This window comes from Colletes gigas, unplaced genomic scaffold (genome assembly GCF_013123115.1).
Source record: "Colletes gigas isolate AHSC1104 unplaced genomic scaffold, ASM1312311v1 Colletes_gigas_Sc00015, whole genome shotgun sequence".
In the NCBI taxonomy this organism is placed as follows: domain Eukaryota; kingdom Metazoa; phylum Arthropoda; class Insecta; order Hymenoptera; family Colletidae; genus Colletes; species Colletes gigas.
The window spans coordinates 5,770,306-5,786,308 of record NW_025106644.1 but is presented as its reverse complement, the minus strand read 5'-3'; the positions used below and the strand labels follow the sequence as shown (position 1 = coordinate 5,786,308).

General features: G+C 39.0%; 3 protein-coding genes across 12 annotated transcripts; 1 reads left to right on the top strand and 2 right to left on the bottom strand.

Annotated features, from left to right (window-relative positions):
* The first annotated feature begins 657 nt into the window (after positions 1-657).
* Positions 658-7,441, top strand: LOC122399755 (RNA-binding protein 5-like). 3 transcript variants are annotated; one of them, XM_043400683.1, is made up of 8 exons: positions 658-750; positions 1,534-2,133; positions 2,231-2,300; positions 3,276-3,349; positions 4,245-4,358; positions 4,444-5,191; positions 5,275-5,438; positions 5,514-7,441. In XM_043400683.1, exons 2-8 carry the CDS (start codon positions 1,549-1,551, stop codon positions 6,531-6,533), a joined length of 2,775 nt encoding a protein of 924 aa, XP_043256618.1. In that variant the 5' UTR covers positions 658-750; positions 1,534-1,548; the 3' UTR covers positions 6,534-7,441. The 3 variants fall into 3 exon arrangements, with proteins under 3 accessions (XP_043256618.1, XP_043256619.1, XP_043256616.1); XM_043400684.1 differs by having other exon boundaries at positions 678-852; positions 4,444-5,179; XM_043400681.1 differs by having other exon boundaries at positions 678-852.
* Positions 7,442-7,452: 11 nt separating this feature from the next.
* Positions 7,453-10,350, bottom strand: LOC122399754 (beta-1,4-N-acetylgalactosaminyltransferase bre-4-like). Of its 3 annotated transcripts, none has more exons than XM_043400679.1 (3): positions 10,161-10,350; positions 9,360-10,039; positions 7,453-9,281 (listed from the first exon to the last, which is right to left on the bottom strand). In XM_043400679.1, exons 2-3 carry the CDS (start codon positions 9,984-9,986, stop codon positions 9,087-9,089), a joined length of 822 nt encoding a protein of 273 aa, XP_043256614.1. In that variant the 5' UTR covers positions 9,987-10,039; positions 10,161-10,350; the 3' UTR covers positions 7,453-9,086. The 3 variants fall into 3 exon arrangements, with proteins under 3 accessions (XP_043256614.1, XP_043256615.1, XP_043256613.1); XM_043400680.1 differs by having other exon boundaries at positions 9,360-10,035; XM_043400678.1 differs by having other exon boundaries at positions 9,360-10,350.
* A 210-nt stretch (positions 10,351-10,560) lies between these two features.
* Positions 10,561-15,162, bottom strand: LOC122400022 (5-aminolevulinate synthase, erythroid-specific, mitochondrial). Of its 6 annotated transcripts, XM_043401201.1 has the most exons (6): positions 15,012-15,135; positions 14,695-14,827; positions 12,482-12,539; positions 12,327-12,417; positions 10,961-12,246; positions 10,561-10,883 (listed from the first exon to the last, which is right to left on the bottom strand). In XM_043401201.1, the coding sequence occupies exons 5-6, from the start codon at positions 12,230-12,232 to the stop codon at positions 10,662-10,664; spliced, it is 1,494 nt and encodes a 497-aa protein (XP_043257136.1). In that variant the 5' UTR covers positions 12,233-12,246; positions 12,327-12,417; positions 12,482-12,539; positions 14,695-14,827; positions 15,012-15,135; the 3' UTR covers positions 10,561-10,661. The 6 variants fall into 6 exon arrangements, with proteins under 6 accessions (XP_043257136.1, XP_043257138.1, XP_043257134.1 ...); XM_043401203.1 differs by lacking the exon at positions 14,695-14,827 and having other exon boundaries at positions 15,012-15,162; XM_043401199.1 differs by lacking the exon at positions 12,327-12,417.
* Between the last annotated feature and the right edge of the window lie 841 nt (positions 15,163-16,003).

Below are 16,003 nucleotides of genomic sequence, written 5' to 3'. Positions count from 1 at the left end.
CAACGGTCAACAAACGAAACGATTCACTTTTAAATAGGGAAACCAATTTGTAAGACAGCCCATAGATCGAACCGAAGAAGCTACCTTTTTGTTAAGACGTTATACCCTTTTTTATGGGCAATATATTTATCGTAATTATCAACAATCGAGTTTTAAAAGATAAACGAAAGTTTGGGCACGTTGTTACACAGTCGTTTCAATTCTAACGTGACGACGCGGGAGATCAATTGACACAGTGCTGCCACCTTGCGTTCTTTCTCTTAAAAACTCCCTCTTTGTGAATTTTATGCCTAACCATTCACTAGCTTTGTAAATTTCAAATTGCAATACCGTAGATAAATGTAATAATAATGTCTGCGATAAAATTACTTATCTCGTGTTCTCGTGTTGAATCATATTTCTAGAAAAGTTGTCACCAATTCCTCGAATCGATTCGTCAACGAGATTTACGCCCAATGAAAATAACTAGGGATGCCAATGCGTGTATAAAAAGATGTATTTTTAAAAAAATTTCAGCGAGATAAAAATAAGAAGTTCGATCAGTTTCTGAATGATTGAAAAAAATTAATGAAATCATGAAATGCGTCGAAGCGCCATCTCGGAAATATTTCTAACATCATTTGATCATGGACACGTAATGGGTCCTTCCTCCACTGACGCCGCCATATTGTAAGGAAGGAACGAGAGGCGTAACCACGCCATTGTGCGCATCACGCTATTTCTCATCTGATCGTACGAAGAAAGAGTAAAGTAAGTGGAAATTAAGCACGTACGGATTCGCCACGACACGAAGATCATTTTCTCGAGAATTTGGTGCATTGTAAAGAAGACTGGGGATCGCAATAACATCGGGTACGACGGACTATTAATCAACGCCACGATGGTCGTTCGCTTAGCGGTTCATGATTTTATATTCAATTCTTTTGTATTGCTCGATTTCTACTGAATTTTTTTTAACATCACAATGTCCTTTAACCATTTCTCGAGTTCATAACGTTAATAAAACTTCTAATGGAACGTGAGTCTTTACTATTGCCTTTATTGACCGCAGGATCGCGTTTAAAAATTTCGACGAAATCTGTCAAGTAATTTGAAATGTTCGCGAAAAGTATGCGGCATTTTTTATGAAAGTACCTTTAAATCACACTGTTTCCGTGTAAACGTTAGAGTTTAAGTGGAATCGAAATAGTGAATTATACTCGAAGCAGTTAATACGCTTAATGATATTAACGCCGACTTGGTGTTATATTTATGTTGCATTTTATTCAATGAGCTGTTGCTTTATGCTCTGTTATCTAGGTCTGCGTAACGTGAAACGTGTTAATTAAATAAAGTGATTTCTTTGCCGCTGTAATTGAATTTTAAATGCCCATTGCTTCTAATTTCATCGAGTATCCCTAATATTCTAATTTGCAGAGTAGCAGAGAAATTTATTAATTTTCTTATGTTTTGTGTCTTTTTATCAGGAGGTTTATTTTAAAGAAACTAATTGAAATAATTTTATCGGTATTGAAATAATTTTAATTATTTCAGGAACAAGTTAAATGTATGGACAACATGTACAGTAACAATATTGACCCGTGGGAGCCAGGTTACGGGCCTGAGAGAAGGGGACATAATTCTGACTATGACTATCGTAATGATTATGGAAGCAGTAGGTCACCGGATTACGCCGAGCACCGCGACAATGATCATCGCGACAGGGACCACCGTAGTCCCGAATACAGAAATCATCGTGGAAGGGACAGAGACCGCGAAAGGGACCGTTCGAGAGACAGAAGGGATCGCAGCAGAGACGACAGAGACCGTAGCTACAGGGACAGAGAGGATCGTTACGCTAGACAAAGAGACAGAGACTCTGTAGAAAGAGACAGAGACAGGGATCGCGATCGCGACAGAGATAGAGATCGCTCTAGAAGAGACAGAGATAGAGATAGGGATAGGGATCGTAGAGGGAAGCGGGAGGACAGAGATCGTGATCGGGATGACGATCATAGCCGTGAAAGTATGGACTTTGAGCACGACCATGGACGTACTTACGGTTCGTCCATGGAAGGCATCCACTACAAATCTCAATCTCCGAACAACACCATAATGATTCGTGGGCTTGCTCAGCACATTACTGAAAATGACGTAGGTTGTCAACTTAGTGGCCCGACATAATTGGCCACTCATGAGCGAGCGTTTGCACGCGTACATCTCTGTTATCATTATGATGTGTGTATCACAGGTGCGGCAAGACATCCTCAACTGTGGTCTCATGCCAAAGGACATCAGGCTGATTCGTAAAAAGGACACAGGTAATTATCTTCATTTTCGTAACTTAAAACTTCCCCGCAACCTAATGTGTACACAAGTGAACTGCTTTTCACATCGGCAGGTCGCATTAGACTTGTGTAGGTTTAAGTTATTATTGCAATTTTTTAATGATCATCGGGGGAAAAAAAATTGTTGGAAACTTTTGCTCATTTATTAACGTCACGAACGGTTAAGGTTTCAAACAATTTTTTGTCATATTTGGTTAAAATCTCTTCCCTAGTACCAATCATGCATACCCAAAAATTATTCAAGCAGTATAATGAATATAATGACTATCGATTGAATAAGAATCATTAATTCATTCTCTACTCTTGGAATAAGGTAAGTTCTATACGCAGGAAGAATATTTTGAGGAAAATCAGATCATCATTATTCATCTAGCAAGGGTGGCGTAAAATATTTATTAAGAAGTTTATATCTTATACTTAGAATAAGCGAAATGTATATTTTTTGCCAACCAAGTTTACTCGGTTGTTCGGCTGTCTAAGTAACATCTAAAATTTCTGTGACAAATTCTAATGCTTCATTGTACGTTGCGCATACACAATTATCTTTGACAAGTTCTTATCTTGACGAATTTGGAAGAGACATTTTTGTACGATTTCGACTATCATTCCTTCAATCTATAAATAGTAAAAGAAAAAAAGATATACGGAGGCCAAGATTTCGGTAGGTCCTGACATTAGAGTAAATGATAATTCGCGTGAAAAAAAAAAAAAAAAAAAAAAGAAAAAGACTAAGTACGATAGAAAAAAAGATCGTCTTTCATCCGTATAGAATTTGTTCTGCTGAGCTTTAGGCAAATGGAAATGAAAGCAAGCGACGAAGCGAAGAAATACTTCGTTCGAAACTCAGTCTGTCAATGGTTGGTGCTGTGATTGCCTGCCCTCTCAGAGTAGAGACACCCAGGCAAAACGTGGATTAACTTTGGATATGTGTGTATTTGCTCTGTATAGGTGCTTCGCGAGGTTTTGCATTCGTCGAGTTTAACGCGACTCAGGAGGCCGCACGGTGGATGGAGATGAAACAGGTAGAAAGAAGTTCAGTCCAGATTCCCAACCGATGCGTTGTACGCGTGCCACCGACGCCCCGTGGCGGCAAGGCACGGTAACGCAGCCCCCTGGCCTTCCCCATGGCCATGGCTGTGCACCTATCAAAAAGGCTACTTCAACCTACCGTACCTAATTACTTATCTAGGAGTCCCCACATACTTTGCAGACTTTTCTTAACTCGCTCGCAAATTCCGTCTATTGGATTAAAGTTATATATACATATATAAAAGAAAAAAAAAAGGCCGCGCCGCGTGCTTTTTACCTATCCTCTATCTATCATAAAAGTTTGTGGACTAACAATGAAGATCGGAGGAGGGTCATTCCAATCGTCTTATCTTTTTGCGTACAGTGCATATATAGTATCCGGCATGATGATTTATTTGTACGAGTTTCACACACATTTGCTATACTCATTCGATACGAGATGCTTATTTTTTAATTACGTCATTTAAGTCTGCTTCTACCATTTAACTTTGTTCTCGACCGCAATTACCAGTTGAGCATTTTAAATGAATGAACAAATTATTTGTGCACGACTTTCTTGTTCACATATATAAAAAAAAAAGAAAAATTTTTTTACGCAAGCGATTCATTGTACGTTTGCTTGTTTTTTCCACGAGTTAAAGTCCAATTTGATCGAACCAAAAACGAAAAGAAAAAGTTGTCGCGCATGTACATAGAGAGTCGGTCCGCAAGCCGTGTGGAATGGCCCACAATTATAATAAGCCCACGACATTTTCTTTACTGTTCGTTCGAGACGGAAAGCTATGAAGTAGAAAACTATAATTTCGTCAACCAAGAAGGAAGTTTACGGGATAAACAGAGGCTTTGGGAGGATGTTGGACGGGATAACACTGAAATTCTCTGTTTCAGGGAGTACTGATGCTACAGGACCAATACCGTGCCTTGATGCAGTACAGTATACCGAAAGATTGCCATGTGGATAAGCCGCCAGCAAAGAACACTCAGGATTGGCATTGCGTCAAGGTATGCTTACCATTAAAACTCTTCAAATTTAATTATATAATTCAATTATTATTAATTAATTATTGATAATGATTTTCTATTCAAGTGTGGAGCACACAATTTCAAGAGGCGCGAAACGTGTTTTAAATGTTCGGCCTCGCGGGCAGAGAGCGAAGAAGGCGGAGAGGGTAGCGATGAGATCAGCCCTCATCCTACGAACACCGTCCTCCTTCGAGGATTGGACGTGCTAACGACGGAGGATTCCGTATTGCAAGCAATGAAAAACCTTTCGTCGATGCCAATACGGAGTATCCGCATTGGACGCGATTCTCTGACCAACACATCAAGGGGCGTCTGTTATCTGGAAATGGGGAACGTGGTGGATGCAATGTACTTGCACACGGCCCTCACGAAGCAAGGGTTGGTGGTGGACGGGAGAAAAGTGGAGATCACGTATTGCAAACTCCACCAAATAAATAATACCAACACCTGGAAAGCGAACGACAGTCAACCGCAGAGATACACGTTGGACGACGTTGCTCAATTGGCAGAGTACAGCGCGAACCTGTACGCTAAGACGCCTGCGCAGAAAGCTCACTATCTTCAGTATTACACGCAATATTATCAGAATCAAATAATGCAAGGGTCCGCGATCACGTTACCGTCTCTGAATCAGACCGACAGAGTGAACGCTGCGGCAGCGGTGGCGCAGTCAGCTATACAACAACTGCAAGCGTCGAGAAAGTTAGGGGACGCGGATGAAATGAAGAACAGACCAATGCCATCGGCGCCAACCAGCACGTCGTTGGCGAGCGGAAGAGTGCCTGCGCACGCGAGTGATGGTAAAGTATACTGTAAGTTTTATAACAACGGAGCAAATTATTTTTATTTTGCTTTGAAAGGTTTTCACCGATCTACTAATTCCTTGCAATTTTAGCTGTACCGGATGTCAGTACCTATCACTACGACGAATCATCGGGCTACTACTACGATCCCAGTACAGGATTGTATTATGATCCCAACTCGCAATATTATTATAATAGTCACACGCAACAATTCCTATATTGGGACGCCGAATCATTCTCATATCAACCAGCAAAGGTAAGTCGGATTTGCACGTTTTGCGTTAACGAAATTTTAGACGCGTGGGAATAATCCGGTGGGTGTTTTGTGTAGACTGCTACGACCGTTACGCAAGCAACAGGAACCACCACCAGTGGGACTACAATAACTGCCACTGCTAGCAGCACCGACTCGACCAACACGATCACCAATCAGGCGACAACTTCTACGGTAACTAGCGCTGCTCAAGAGTTGTCGAGGGAGGATGAGAGTAAAAAGAAAGACAGCAAGCAGGACAAAGTGAAAGTAGCGAAGAAGATAGCCAAGGATATGGAACGCTGGGCAAAGACGTTGAACCAGAAGAAAGAGAACGCAAAGAGCAACTGGAACTCGGAGTTCGCTGGTGTCGATGGGAATCAGGGAGTCGGGAGTGGAGCAGCGGATGCTGGGTACGCCATATTGGAGAAGAAGTCTCTGGCTACCTCTTACCACGAGGACGAGGATCAAGGTGGAAACAATGGGTTGGTCGCTGCCTATGGAGGCGGCAGCGACACGGAAGAAGAGATAGAGGACGTGCAACAGGAAGAAAGACAACACACGGACTGGACCAAGCTGGCTTGCTTGTTGTGCAAACGACAGTTCCCTAGCAAAGAAGCGTTGCTTCGACATCAACAGTTGTCCGATCTTCATAAACAGAATCTGGAGAATTGGTACCAAGTGCGCGGTTTGGACCCGAACGACCCACAGCAGAGGAATAATAAATATCGGGATCGTGCTAAAGAGAGAAGAGCGAAGTACGGTGAACCGGAACCACCACAGCCGAACAAACTTAAAGAGAAATACTTAAAAACGAGAGTCGAGGATATATCAGTGTCTTACGAGGAGCCGACGAGAGCCGGTATCGGTTCGGACAACGTTGGCAATAAATTGTTACAAAAAATGGGGTGGAGCGAAGGAATGGGACTTGGCAAATCGAATCAAGGTAGGACTAGTATCATCGAAGCGGAGAGAAGAGTACCTACGGCCGGTTTGGGAGCGAAGTCGTCGTCGTATAGTGCATTACCCGGGGACACGTACAAAGATTGTGTGAAGAAGATGATGTACGCGCGTTATCAGGAACTGTCCGACTCATAATATGTCGAGTATCGTTGTACATAGGTTTTATGTATACATACACAAGTACTTGTACTCAATTTTTTCCATAAACGGATAGGTATGTGGCGCGTATTATCCGGATAGTATATACTGGTCTGTGTACTGGTAATTGAGAACGGTGATAATCCATTCTTGGGAATACGTTACATTTTTTTATATCTTTCCTATACGTTTTCACAATATTACATTACTTCTCTATTCTAAGATTCTTAGGTAATAATACATTGGTAACGTTAGTTTTTTGAACTCGCTGTAAATTTTTTTTTTTTCTTTTTTTTTTCTCATTAGATTTTAGTACGTCCTTTTATGTGATACTATTTAAAAATATGCTCGTATTGTCTTGATACTGTTCGCGCGATAGTTATTCGGCTTCGCTTTAAGCAAAAAAAACTATGCTTGTTCGTTTAAGGAAAACTATATTTGTTTCACTATTTACGACCCGTACAGTGCTTGCCCAAGAATGTACTATGTACAAGTACCAGTAGCGAAATAGTTCAAACAAGATTATCACATCAAGCAATTCTCGTCTAACAATTTTGTGCACAATACAGTACTTTTACGTATTTCGTGAACGAAGTATATTATCGAAGCATTGTGAAATATCTCCGGCAACGCGAAACAGTAATATTAATTACCGTCGCGTATTTTAATTTACACAGTTTCCAGCGAATTTCATGATGCTTGGAGAAAGAAAAAATCAATCTACTATTACTTATGAATCCAGTGCGACTAAACTCATCACTGGTGCATCGTATATTTATTATACTGTAACAATTCGCGATGAATTTCATAATTAATTTTATAATAGAATTATGTCAGATTCACCACACACACTACACATCTATATATATAGAGAGAGAATTATATTTATACTCGAACATTTACACGTCGATCCTTCTTTTATTAATTATTATACTTTGCATCGTACTTTTTGAGATCATTCTTCGCTATACATACACATTTCTACAGTCATTCTGACGCTTTATCGTTATTTTTTTAATTACACATCCAAAACCCATGTAATAAGTTATAGGTTAAAAGATGATAATAAAAATACACGCGGCATTATTGCTTGCAATACACTCGTGTTCGTTTTTAAAGAATCGAATCTTTTCTCCATCGGTGTTATTTTTCAATCGAAATAAAATATTTACCTAAAGCAAGTACGTCGCTTCTTTTTTCAAGCGAAACTTAAAATGTCACGTACCGCGAATTATCTATTGTACACATATCTAAACAAACGACAGTTACGAGGTTTCAAATCTTCTTAATAAAATAATAAACGCGATTTGCAACAATTTTATCGTTACACATTTCTCTTTCAAACTCCTTATACGTACATTTTCATTTGTATCGAGACGCTTGTACTTACATATAGTGAAGTAGTTTCGATGATTTGAACTTTGAGCTTTCTACATTTCGAAATTGAATTATTCACAAACTGCACACAATTACAAGCTTTGAAACTTCGTTAAAAGTATTGTAAAGCTGATAAATTTTCGAAGCACAAAGTACACGGGGCCCCGTTGGTTATGGTCTACGTTCTAGAGCCCCCGTTAACGCAATGGCGGATGATCCGGTGGTGGGGATAATTGGAACTAATAGAAAACCTCTCGCTCCCTCTTTTGTCCCGCTTGTAAACCTATCAGCTCCCTAGAATACCTGGGCTCATTTATGACTAGTAATACAAATTCAAAACGTTAATATATTACGCGTGTTTATTCTAATTCGATAATTTACCGTGTCGTACGTTACCAGTGACACTATAATTATAAAACAATAAGTAATGTAATTACAATACTATATTTCTTCGTTTCAGTCGATATAAATATAACGCTAAAAAATATCGAGCATTAAACTAAGTTAAAAATATGTTTGGGAAAAAATTGACTTGATTATATAAACACTTTGATTTTTAGGCGTATCACTAGAGGAACAAACTACAATCCTTTGTATGTATAAAGAAGTTTTGTACTATTAAACCTGCGCTTGCTCGAAGAACTGACTTTTGTAAAATACTGCATCGAACGAAAACGGAATGTAGGAGACACGTGTCTTATATGTACGAGATCTTTGACTCGAATGTAACTTGATGTTTAATTCAGTTACTTTGAAACAGATTATTATATGGCGCCATAAAACAAATCTCAATATTATGGTGAGACAATGTTTATCGATATTATATTTCTGCAGTTATACCCCCCAAACAATTATACGTGGTATTATCTTTGACGTACTAGCATATACCATTCGATAGAGAAATATAAAATGTATATTTCCCTGTATTGCACAGAATGTCATTGAACATGTTCTATCATCGTAACAAATTCAATGGCCACCTTTTCTCAGTTTCACGGAAATAAATTTCTAGGAAATCTCTACAAAATTTATCTTTCCGTAATGTTGCGTTATTTAATTCTTCTATATATGAGCTTCGTTATTATTAACTGAAATTACGACGAACAGTTAAACAGCCATATTTGTTTATAAATTAACAGAGACTAGAAACAGGAAATGGAAACTAAACAAAGACTAAACATCTGCTAAGATCCAAGAATATAACGGCCTTAATTGATGATTTAAAACCCTGTATTCTAAATTGCTAATACCATCAGTCTCGTATCTTCTAGCACTAGTTTCTAAATTCTCGAATCTCGCGCTACTCGGAGGTTCTTTCTTATGCGTTAGCATATAATATTGGGCAATACTCGGTCCGAAGCGGGTGACCTGAAATCCAAAATAAATTTATGTATTATGCACGTCAAAATGTACTCGATCATTTTTGCGTAACAACGATCAACTTACTTGAAAGCCTCGCGATTGAAGACGACTATAAAAATCGTCGTCTTCTCCCCCCCATCCGTAGAAAACATTGGAAAATCCGTTAACTCTTTCAAACTGTTTACGAGTTAATGCGATCGCACCCCCGAATAAACCGGTATAAGGTAGATTGTAACGGAATGTATTTACGCTCGAGCTCATATGCCTGGGCATTTTGGTGCAAGCGTAAATATTGTCAGGATTTTGAGGTATTAAATCTATGTCTTGAAAGATGAAACAATGAAAATCGTTCGCTTTGGTCGCCTCCGTGTATCCAACATTGAAAAGCTTGGCACGATTGAACTCGCGCATAGGACTTTGCTCTATCACAAATATTCTGTAATCGAGGTTTTGAGCTTGCAGGAAAGGATGGATGTAATTCATGAAAATGGTAAGTTGCGTTTGTCGGTTTCGGTATGGTAATATAATGGCTACGTTGAAAAGAGGATGGCAGTTGAGGGGCTTCCACTGGCCACCGGGTAGTATTCCTAAACGTCGTGCCATTGCCACAGGATCCTCACGCGGATGTTCTTCGGGATAGAGCAACTGTGATCTCCTGTGATTGATTGTAATCGTGCAGGAGTTGTCCTTCGCTGGATAGGATCTTTCCATTTCATCGTAGATGTCTTGCGTCTTTATAAATGTGTAATGCGAGGCGAATCTGGCTGGATGTAGGCAGTAACCCAGAACCAGAATCGTGGTGATTGTGTAAGATAATCCGCGTGCATAATCATAAAAAAATGCAACGAACATCTTCAAAATATTAACGATGCTTCTCATCCTAACCTTAAGTTTCAACACTCGATCACCATCTCCGTGAAGTAGGTAGGTTACGTTTAGTTCGAAGAGAGACACTCATTTGTTGACACCAACGATGACTTCGATACAGTTCAAAGTATCATTTCACGATTTTAAAAGCACAAATTAACATTAAATAAGAGTATTTGCATAAGACGTACTTTAAAGCACCGAAGACACAGACGCCATTGTTGGACGTGAATGACGCGCATGCGCAATGCCTGTCAACAGTGGAACCGTACATTTTCAATTTGAATAATCGTAATAAAAGTAATTTTCTAAATTACTAATTAGAAATTATATCAAAAGATACTGATAAAAATTTCAATTTTAATATAAATCACCGGGTAAATTAAACGGCAATAGATAATTTGAAATAGACAATTTTGATTATTCTTAAACATTTCACCAGGAAAGTGTTCATATTTGTGTGTCGTACAATGTTTACATTTATCTTTTATCAAATACATTTAATATCTATTTTATCACTTAACGTCTATTTTCAGTTTTCGGTATTTTCAAACGATCAAACGTATCCAAAGTGTCTTTAACAAATTGGTCCATCATGGATTTGGTATGCTTTGGAGTAGGAGCCAGCCTTAATTTTTCTTCACCTTTTGGTACCGTTGGATAATTGATCGCTTGAACATAATGGCCCTTCTCTTTTAACAACGAGTCGGCTATTTGGCTGGATAGCAACGGATCTCCAATCTGAAAAAACGACCCTAATGAAATAGGAACGTAATTGGAAACGCGTGGGAAATCATAGCACGAATAAATTAATTTACTTTTATAGGAATAATATGCGAGGACGAGGGTTCTACTGGAAGACCCGCGGTATTCAAAATAGACTTCATATAAGCTACATTTTCCTGATGACTAGCTCTTAACATTCGTCCTTCATCCGAGGCTAAAATTTCAACAGCGGCCAAAGCGCCATATAATACGGTCGGTGGCAACGAAGTTGTAAAAATGAATCCTGCAGCGTAACTTCGGATCATATCTATTAATTTTGCGGAACCAACGATGTAGCCACCAACGTTACCAAATGCTTTGCCTAGGGTACCAGAAATAATATCCATTTTGTGAAGTACCCAATCTCTCTCTCCGATACCAGCGCCCGAATAACCGTATAAACCAACAGCATGGACCTCGTCCACGAACGTCAAAGCACCGTATTTATGCGCGACATTACACAACTCTTCCAAAGGGCACGTATCGCCGGTCATAGAATGTACAGTTTCGAATGCTACAATTTTCGGTATTCTTTTATCTACATTAGAAAGAAGCTTTTCGAGATGTTGCACGTCGTTGTGCCTAAATATGTGTTTCGGTACTCCACTATTTCTTATACCCTGGATCATGGAAGCATGATTACCAGCATCGGAGAAGATATGGCAATCTGGCAGAAGTTTCGCTAACGTGTACAGTGTGGAATCATTGGCAACAAAGCAAGAGGTGAACAATAAACCTGCTTCTTTCTGATGCAAAGAAGCAAGTCTCTTCTCCAACATTTCGTGGCCTATTGTATTACCAGATATGTTTCGCGTTCCTCCAGCTCCCGCGCCATATTTATCCAACGCTTTTCGAACGGAACTCGTCACTTCGGGGTGACGCGACATCCCCAAATAATCGTTGGAACACCATACGGTAATAGGTTTCGGTTCTCGTGTATACTCCATCGCAGATGGGAAGTTCTCGGCCAGCCGATTTACTTTTTTAAAGACCCTGTATGAATGGTCTTTCTTCTTTTTCATGATTTGCTCGTCGAAGAATTCTTCGTACGGGAAGCTCGGTTCTACTTTCAATTTAGGCGGTTCGACGTTAACAACGTTCACTTCGTCCACGTGGCCAGCTGCTTTCATAGCAATATGCTCTTTAGCCAGAAATGGACTCTGATTCTCTGTGGCGTCTTGGATCTGCGACGCCTCGACAGATTCAGCCTGAGTGCTACAGAACATAGACATAATTGGGCAAAATTGACGATAACTCATTACCACCGATGATCCATAATTCCGGACGTAATTCGCCGACAGACGTGTTAGGAACGGGCACGGCATGATTTTTTGATTTCCTGAAACAGACAAGATCAGAATCAGTAACGACGGTTCTTGATTATCCTCGATAATCGTTGTTAAAAATAATATCGTGTACGTTTAAAAACGATAACGGGGATCCGTTTGTTGCAAACCTGTCGTAGACGAGAAATCGGGGTCAATTGTATAGAAAGCGATGCGGCTAGTGACTAAAAGAGAAAATAAAACGGCAAATCATGATGACATAACGTTTAAAGAATGAAAATCACTTACCTTTTGCAGCGTGCGGCGAGAAATTAGCGTTAATGTAATTGATGCTCTGTCGAACGAACTGAAAAATGGAAAACAGATGCTGTTGAGTATCGGTATTACGCAAATACTAGCGCGTGGCTGGTGGCCAAATGAACTAATTTAACTTAGAAGAATTAAGAGATAAAGAAAGACGTTTGGTCAACTTATTACTTTGACAGTCGGGCCACGACTGAGCGTATCTGACCAGATCGATCGTAGTGAGTAGTGAACAATCGGGTTCCCGGGCTCGGATTTACCCCCTCCGCTACCCACACTCGCGCATGACGCGACCGCTCGGCTCGCGTTCGGCCAACTTCGGCCGGGAGAGAGAGAAGGCAGACTAGAGCCTTTCCTTCTCGCTCTTGGAACAGCTAAAATCCGACTTAGCGTCAACCGGCATACGATTTCAAGTCTCGACTATCCGAGCATACTTTCCGACCCACGTATACGCGGGTAACAGGAAAGTATTATAATGAAAAACAAATTTCGAAAGCATGTTTTAGCGTCTACTCGAGTTGCACAACGTCAACGACTTTTCCTTTAAGTTGATATTATCGCGAACCGGTGAACATGAAAATGTATTCGATCGAGGAGGTCGAACAGCACAGCCGTGCGTGACCTCATTTCCATTCGCCGTTTTTTATTAACTTTTACGCCAATAATCGATTTCATGCATACCACTTTTTTTTTTTTAAAAAACACATTAAAATTTGATCACGGTTGCAATTGAAAATTCCGCATAGTTACAAGCGACAATACTAGAAATAGAATTTTCATTTGCATAACTGGTTTTCCCGGTATTGATCCAACTATTGATCTCTTTGATTATGTGTCTATTAGGTAAGCAAGGTCTCCCGTTGGTAGGACTGTCATAATCGTTACTGACATTTCGTGAAATTGTTAAGACAAGTAGAACAAATTGTTAAGACAAGTTGAAATTATCGATATTGCGAATTGTGCAAGTAGAATAATAAATATTTAATTGAACAATGCTTCCACTTTTGTGGAAAACGTAAAAGGGTAACGATGCGTATGCAAGTACTCATTTCTAATTTTAAATTCAGTGTCAATAGTGGATTCTCAATCTTTCTCCTTATTTGAATATTTACGTAACGATCGTTTTACAGAGTTCTATCTCGATGAATAATCAATTTGACCATCGGTATCATTGTTAATTCATTTCCTGTGCGGCGATCGTTATTGACGCACATCGATATCACGGGATTACGTACTTAAGCGCGAGACATGCAAGGGAACACTTAAGGGGCCATAAAAATAAAGCAAGTACGATCGACGATTCAAATACAGGGATGTTCCGCCAACCCTGGGAAAAATTTTAATGTGAGATACTAGACGCCAAAATAAGACGAAAATCAAGAATATCAATTTTTCGTTTGAGGCTTCGTTAAAAAGTTATTAACAATTAAATTAAACAATTTCAAATCGTTCTGGAAAAATTATTTTCGATTGCGGGGGTCAATTACAAACGTTTTTGGTGAATAGACATACCCTCGAAATCCTACGTGTTTTCTAGAAAAAAATTCGAGAAAGACAAATTTTTCGACGGGAAAAAAAAAATTTCAAATCGTTTTGGAAAAATTATTTTCGGTTGCGGGGGTCAATTACAATCATTTTTGGTGAACAGACATACCCTCGAAATCCTACGCATTTTCGAGAAAAAAATTCGAGTGGGAGAAATTAATTTCGAAATTAAAAAATTTTGAATCATTTTGAAGAAATTATTTTCGGTTGCGGGGGTCAATTACAATCATTTTTGGTGAACAGACATACCCCAGAAATCCTGTGCATTTTCGAGAAAAAAATTCAATATTGGCGGAACCTTAAACATTAATAACTTTTTAACAAAGCCTCCATCAACAAATTAGTATTCTTGATTTTCGTCTCATTTTGGCCTACAGAATCCTCCATTAAAATTTTTCTCAGGGGAACGCTGTATAAACGTAGAAAAAAAACCAAAACATCAACTAGTTGAATAGTTTCAACAATAGTTGTTACAAAAGTATCGTAAAAAGACTAACGGACGTTACAATTTAAAAAAAATAATAATCATAAAATATTAGCAGTCATAAAAATGATGACACGTGCCGCAAATGTTATAAATAAATGGGCGTATTCGATTGTATTAAAGTATTAACACGGCGCACCCATTCAAAGGCTAATAAAATTCTCGAAACCTGATATCCACTTGTTGCGTATCTTCGTACGTATAAGCAGGCAATTTTCTTCGAAAATAAAGTTAAAACTTTACTCTTTCCAATGATAGTAAAAAGATCACTGCATGGTACTTGATTCGTCACCGAATAAAATCTAAAAACGGAATACATTTGATGAGGTATAACTTGAAAAATTTTGGCGGTATCGAGGTCTAAGGCACGATTCAAATTTGCATCTAGCTTACTCGATTCCATCGTTTCTAATAAAATGATCGATTATTATAACATTTTGAATTAATTCTAATTTACGTATTTATAGTATTCTTAATTTTACTCACCATAATATTAAGGAATATCTTCGTAAAGTTGTTCGACCGACAACGATATCAGATGTTCGTTCTTGCAGTCCGTTGTAAACGATGGCACAGCGTCGCGTCGTCGCGACTAAAATCGAATCTTGTTTGTTACGGGTTACATTACACTTTTTCCCTATTTCTGCAAACTCACGACTACATTATAATTCATTTCGCGTTCCATTACAGCCACAACTCGTTCAAGACATACGCACGCCGGAATTCCCCGAGTTTCGTACACAGGATGTTAGTTCGATCAATAATTATTACGTCTATAGATGGCGCTTCTGGCAATCATAGAACAAGATCACAAACGCGCGAGCTATTTCGCATTAAATCGCTCGACGATCGTTCTCGTGTACATATAATTAACATATGCCACGAAAATTAGATTCAGAACAAACACAATTAATCGAAAACAATCAAATATACATTCGTTGCCTAACAACTGATAATATTAACCTGAAACAATGTAACGACCAAGTCTAGCTTGTGACTAACGTAATAAAACCAGACAAGAATTTAATGATTACACTCGAATAATAAACCCCTATCCTTGATGGAGACATATAACAATGGTTAAATATTATTGTGTCCTTACCCTCGATCTACCGGGAATCGTTTTGACAAGATTTCTAGGATACTCGAATATCCTGGAACATGTTAAGGTCAAGCTTCGTTTCAAGCCAACAATTTCGATCTGCTATATTTACCATCGATCAAATTCACGTTTCTTCATACCTGTTTCTATGGGAACGCGATAAAACGCGGGAATAATGTTCGTGGTTCGTTTTAATTACTACAGAGGGCGTCGGAGGCCGGTTAGCACGGAGGATAAAGTAGCGAGGGAAATTGTTTTTTTTATAAATACCGTTAAAAACTCTTTTGCCATTTCTCCCACCGAGTCGAAACACCGACAAGAAACTGTACCTTTTCGTTGGTGGTCGTCTCGGCGTAGAATTTTGTCGTCTTTTATA

Bases quoted from the DNA above. Each gene is read 5' to 3' on its own strand.
- LOC122399754 (XM_043400678.1), bottom strand. From the start codon at position 10,154: ATGAGAAGCATCGTTAATATTTTGAAGATGTTCGTTGCATTTTTTTAT. The intron at 9,282-9,359 runs GTAAGTTGATCG...TTTGGATTTCAG, and splicing joins TTCAATCGCGAGGCTTTCAA to GTCACCCGCTTCGGACCGAG.
- LOC122400022 (XM_043401198.1), bottom strand. The intron at 12,247-12,481 runs GTAAGTGATTTT...TGTCTGTTTCAG, and splicing joins CTCGCCGCACGCTGCAAAAG to GAAATCAAAAAATCATGCCG. The intron at 10,884-10,960 runs GTAAATTAATTT...TCGTTTTTTCAG, and splicing joins CGCATATTATTCCTATAAAA to ATTGGAGATCCGTTGCTATC.
- LOC122399755 (XM_043400683.1), top strand. From the start codon at position 1,549: ATGGACAACATGTACAGTAACAATATTGACCCGTGGGAGCCAGGTTAC. The intron at 2,134-2,230 runs GTAGGTTGTCAA...TGTGTATCACAG, and splicing joins AGCACATTACTGAAAATGAC to GTGCGGCAAGACATCCTCAA. The intron at 2,301-3,275 runs GTAATTATCTTC...TGCTCTGTATAG, and splicing joins GATTCGTAAAAAGGACACAG to GTGCTTCGCGAGGTTTTGCA.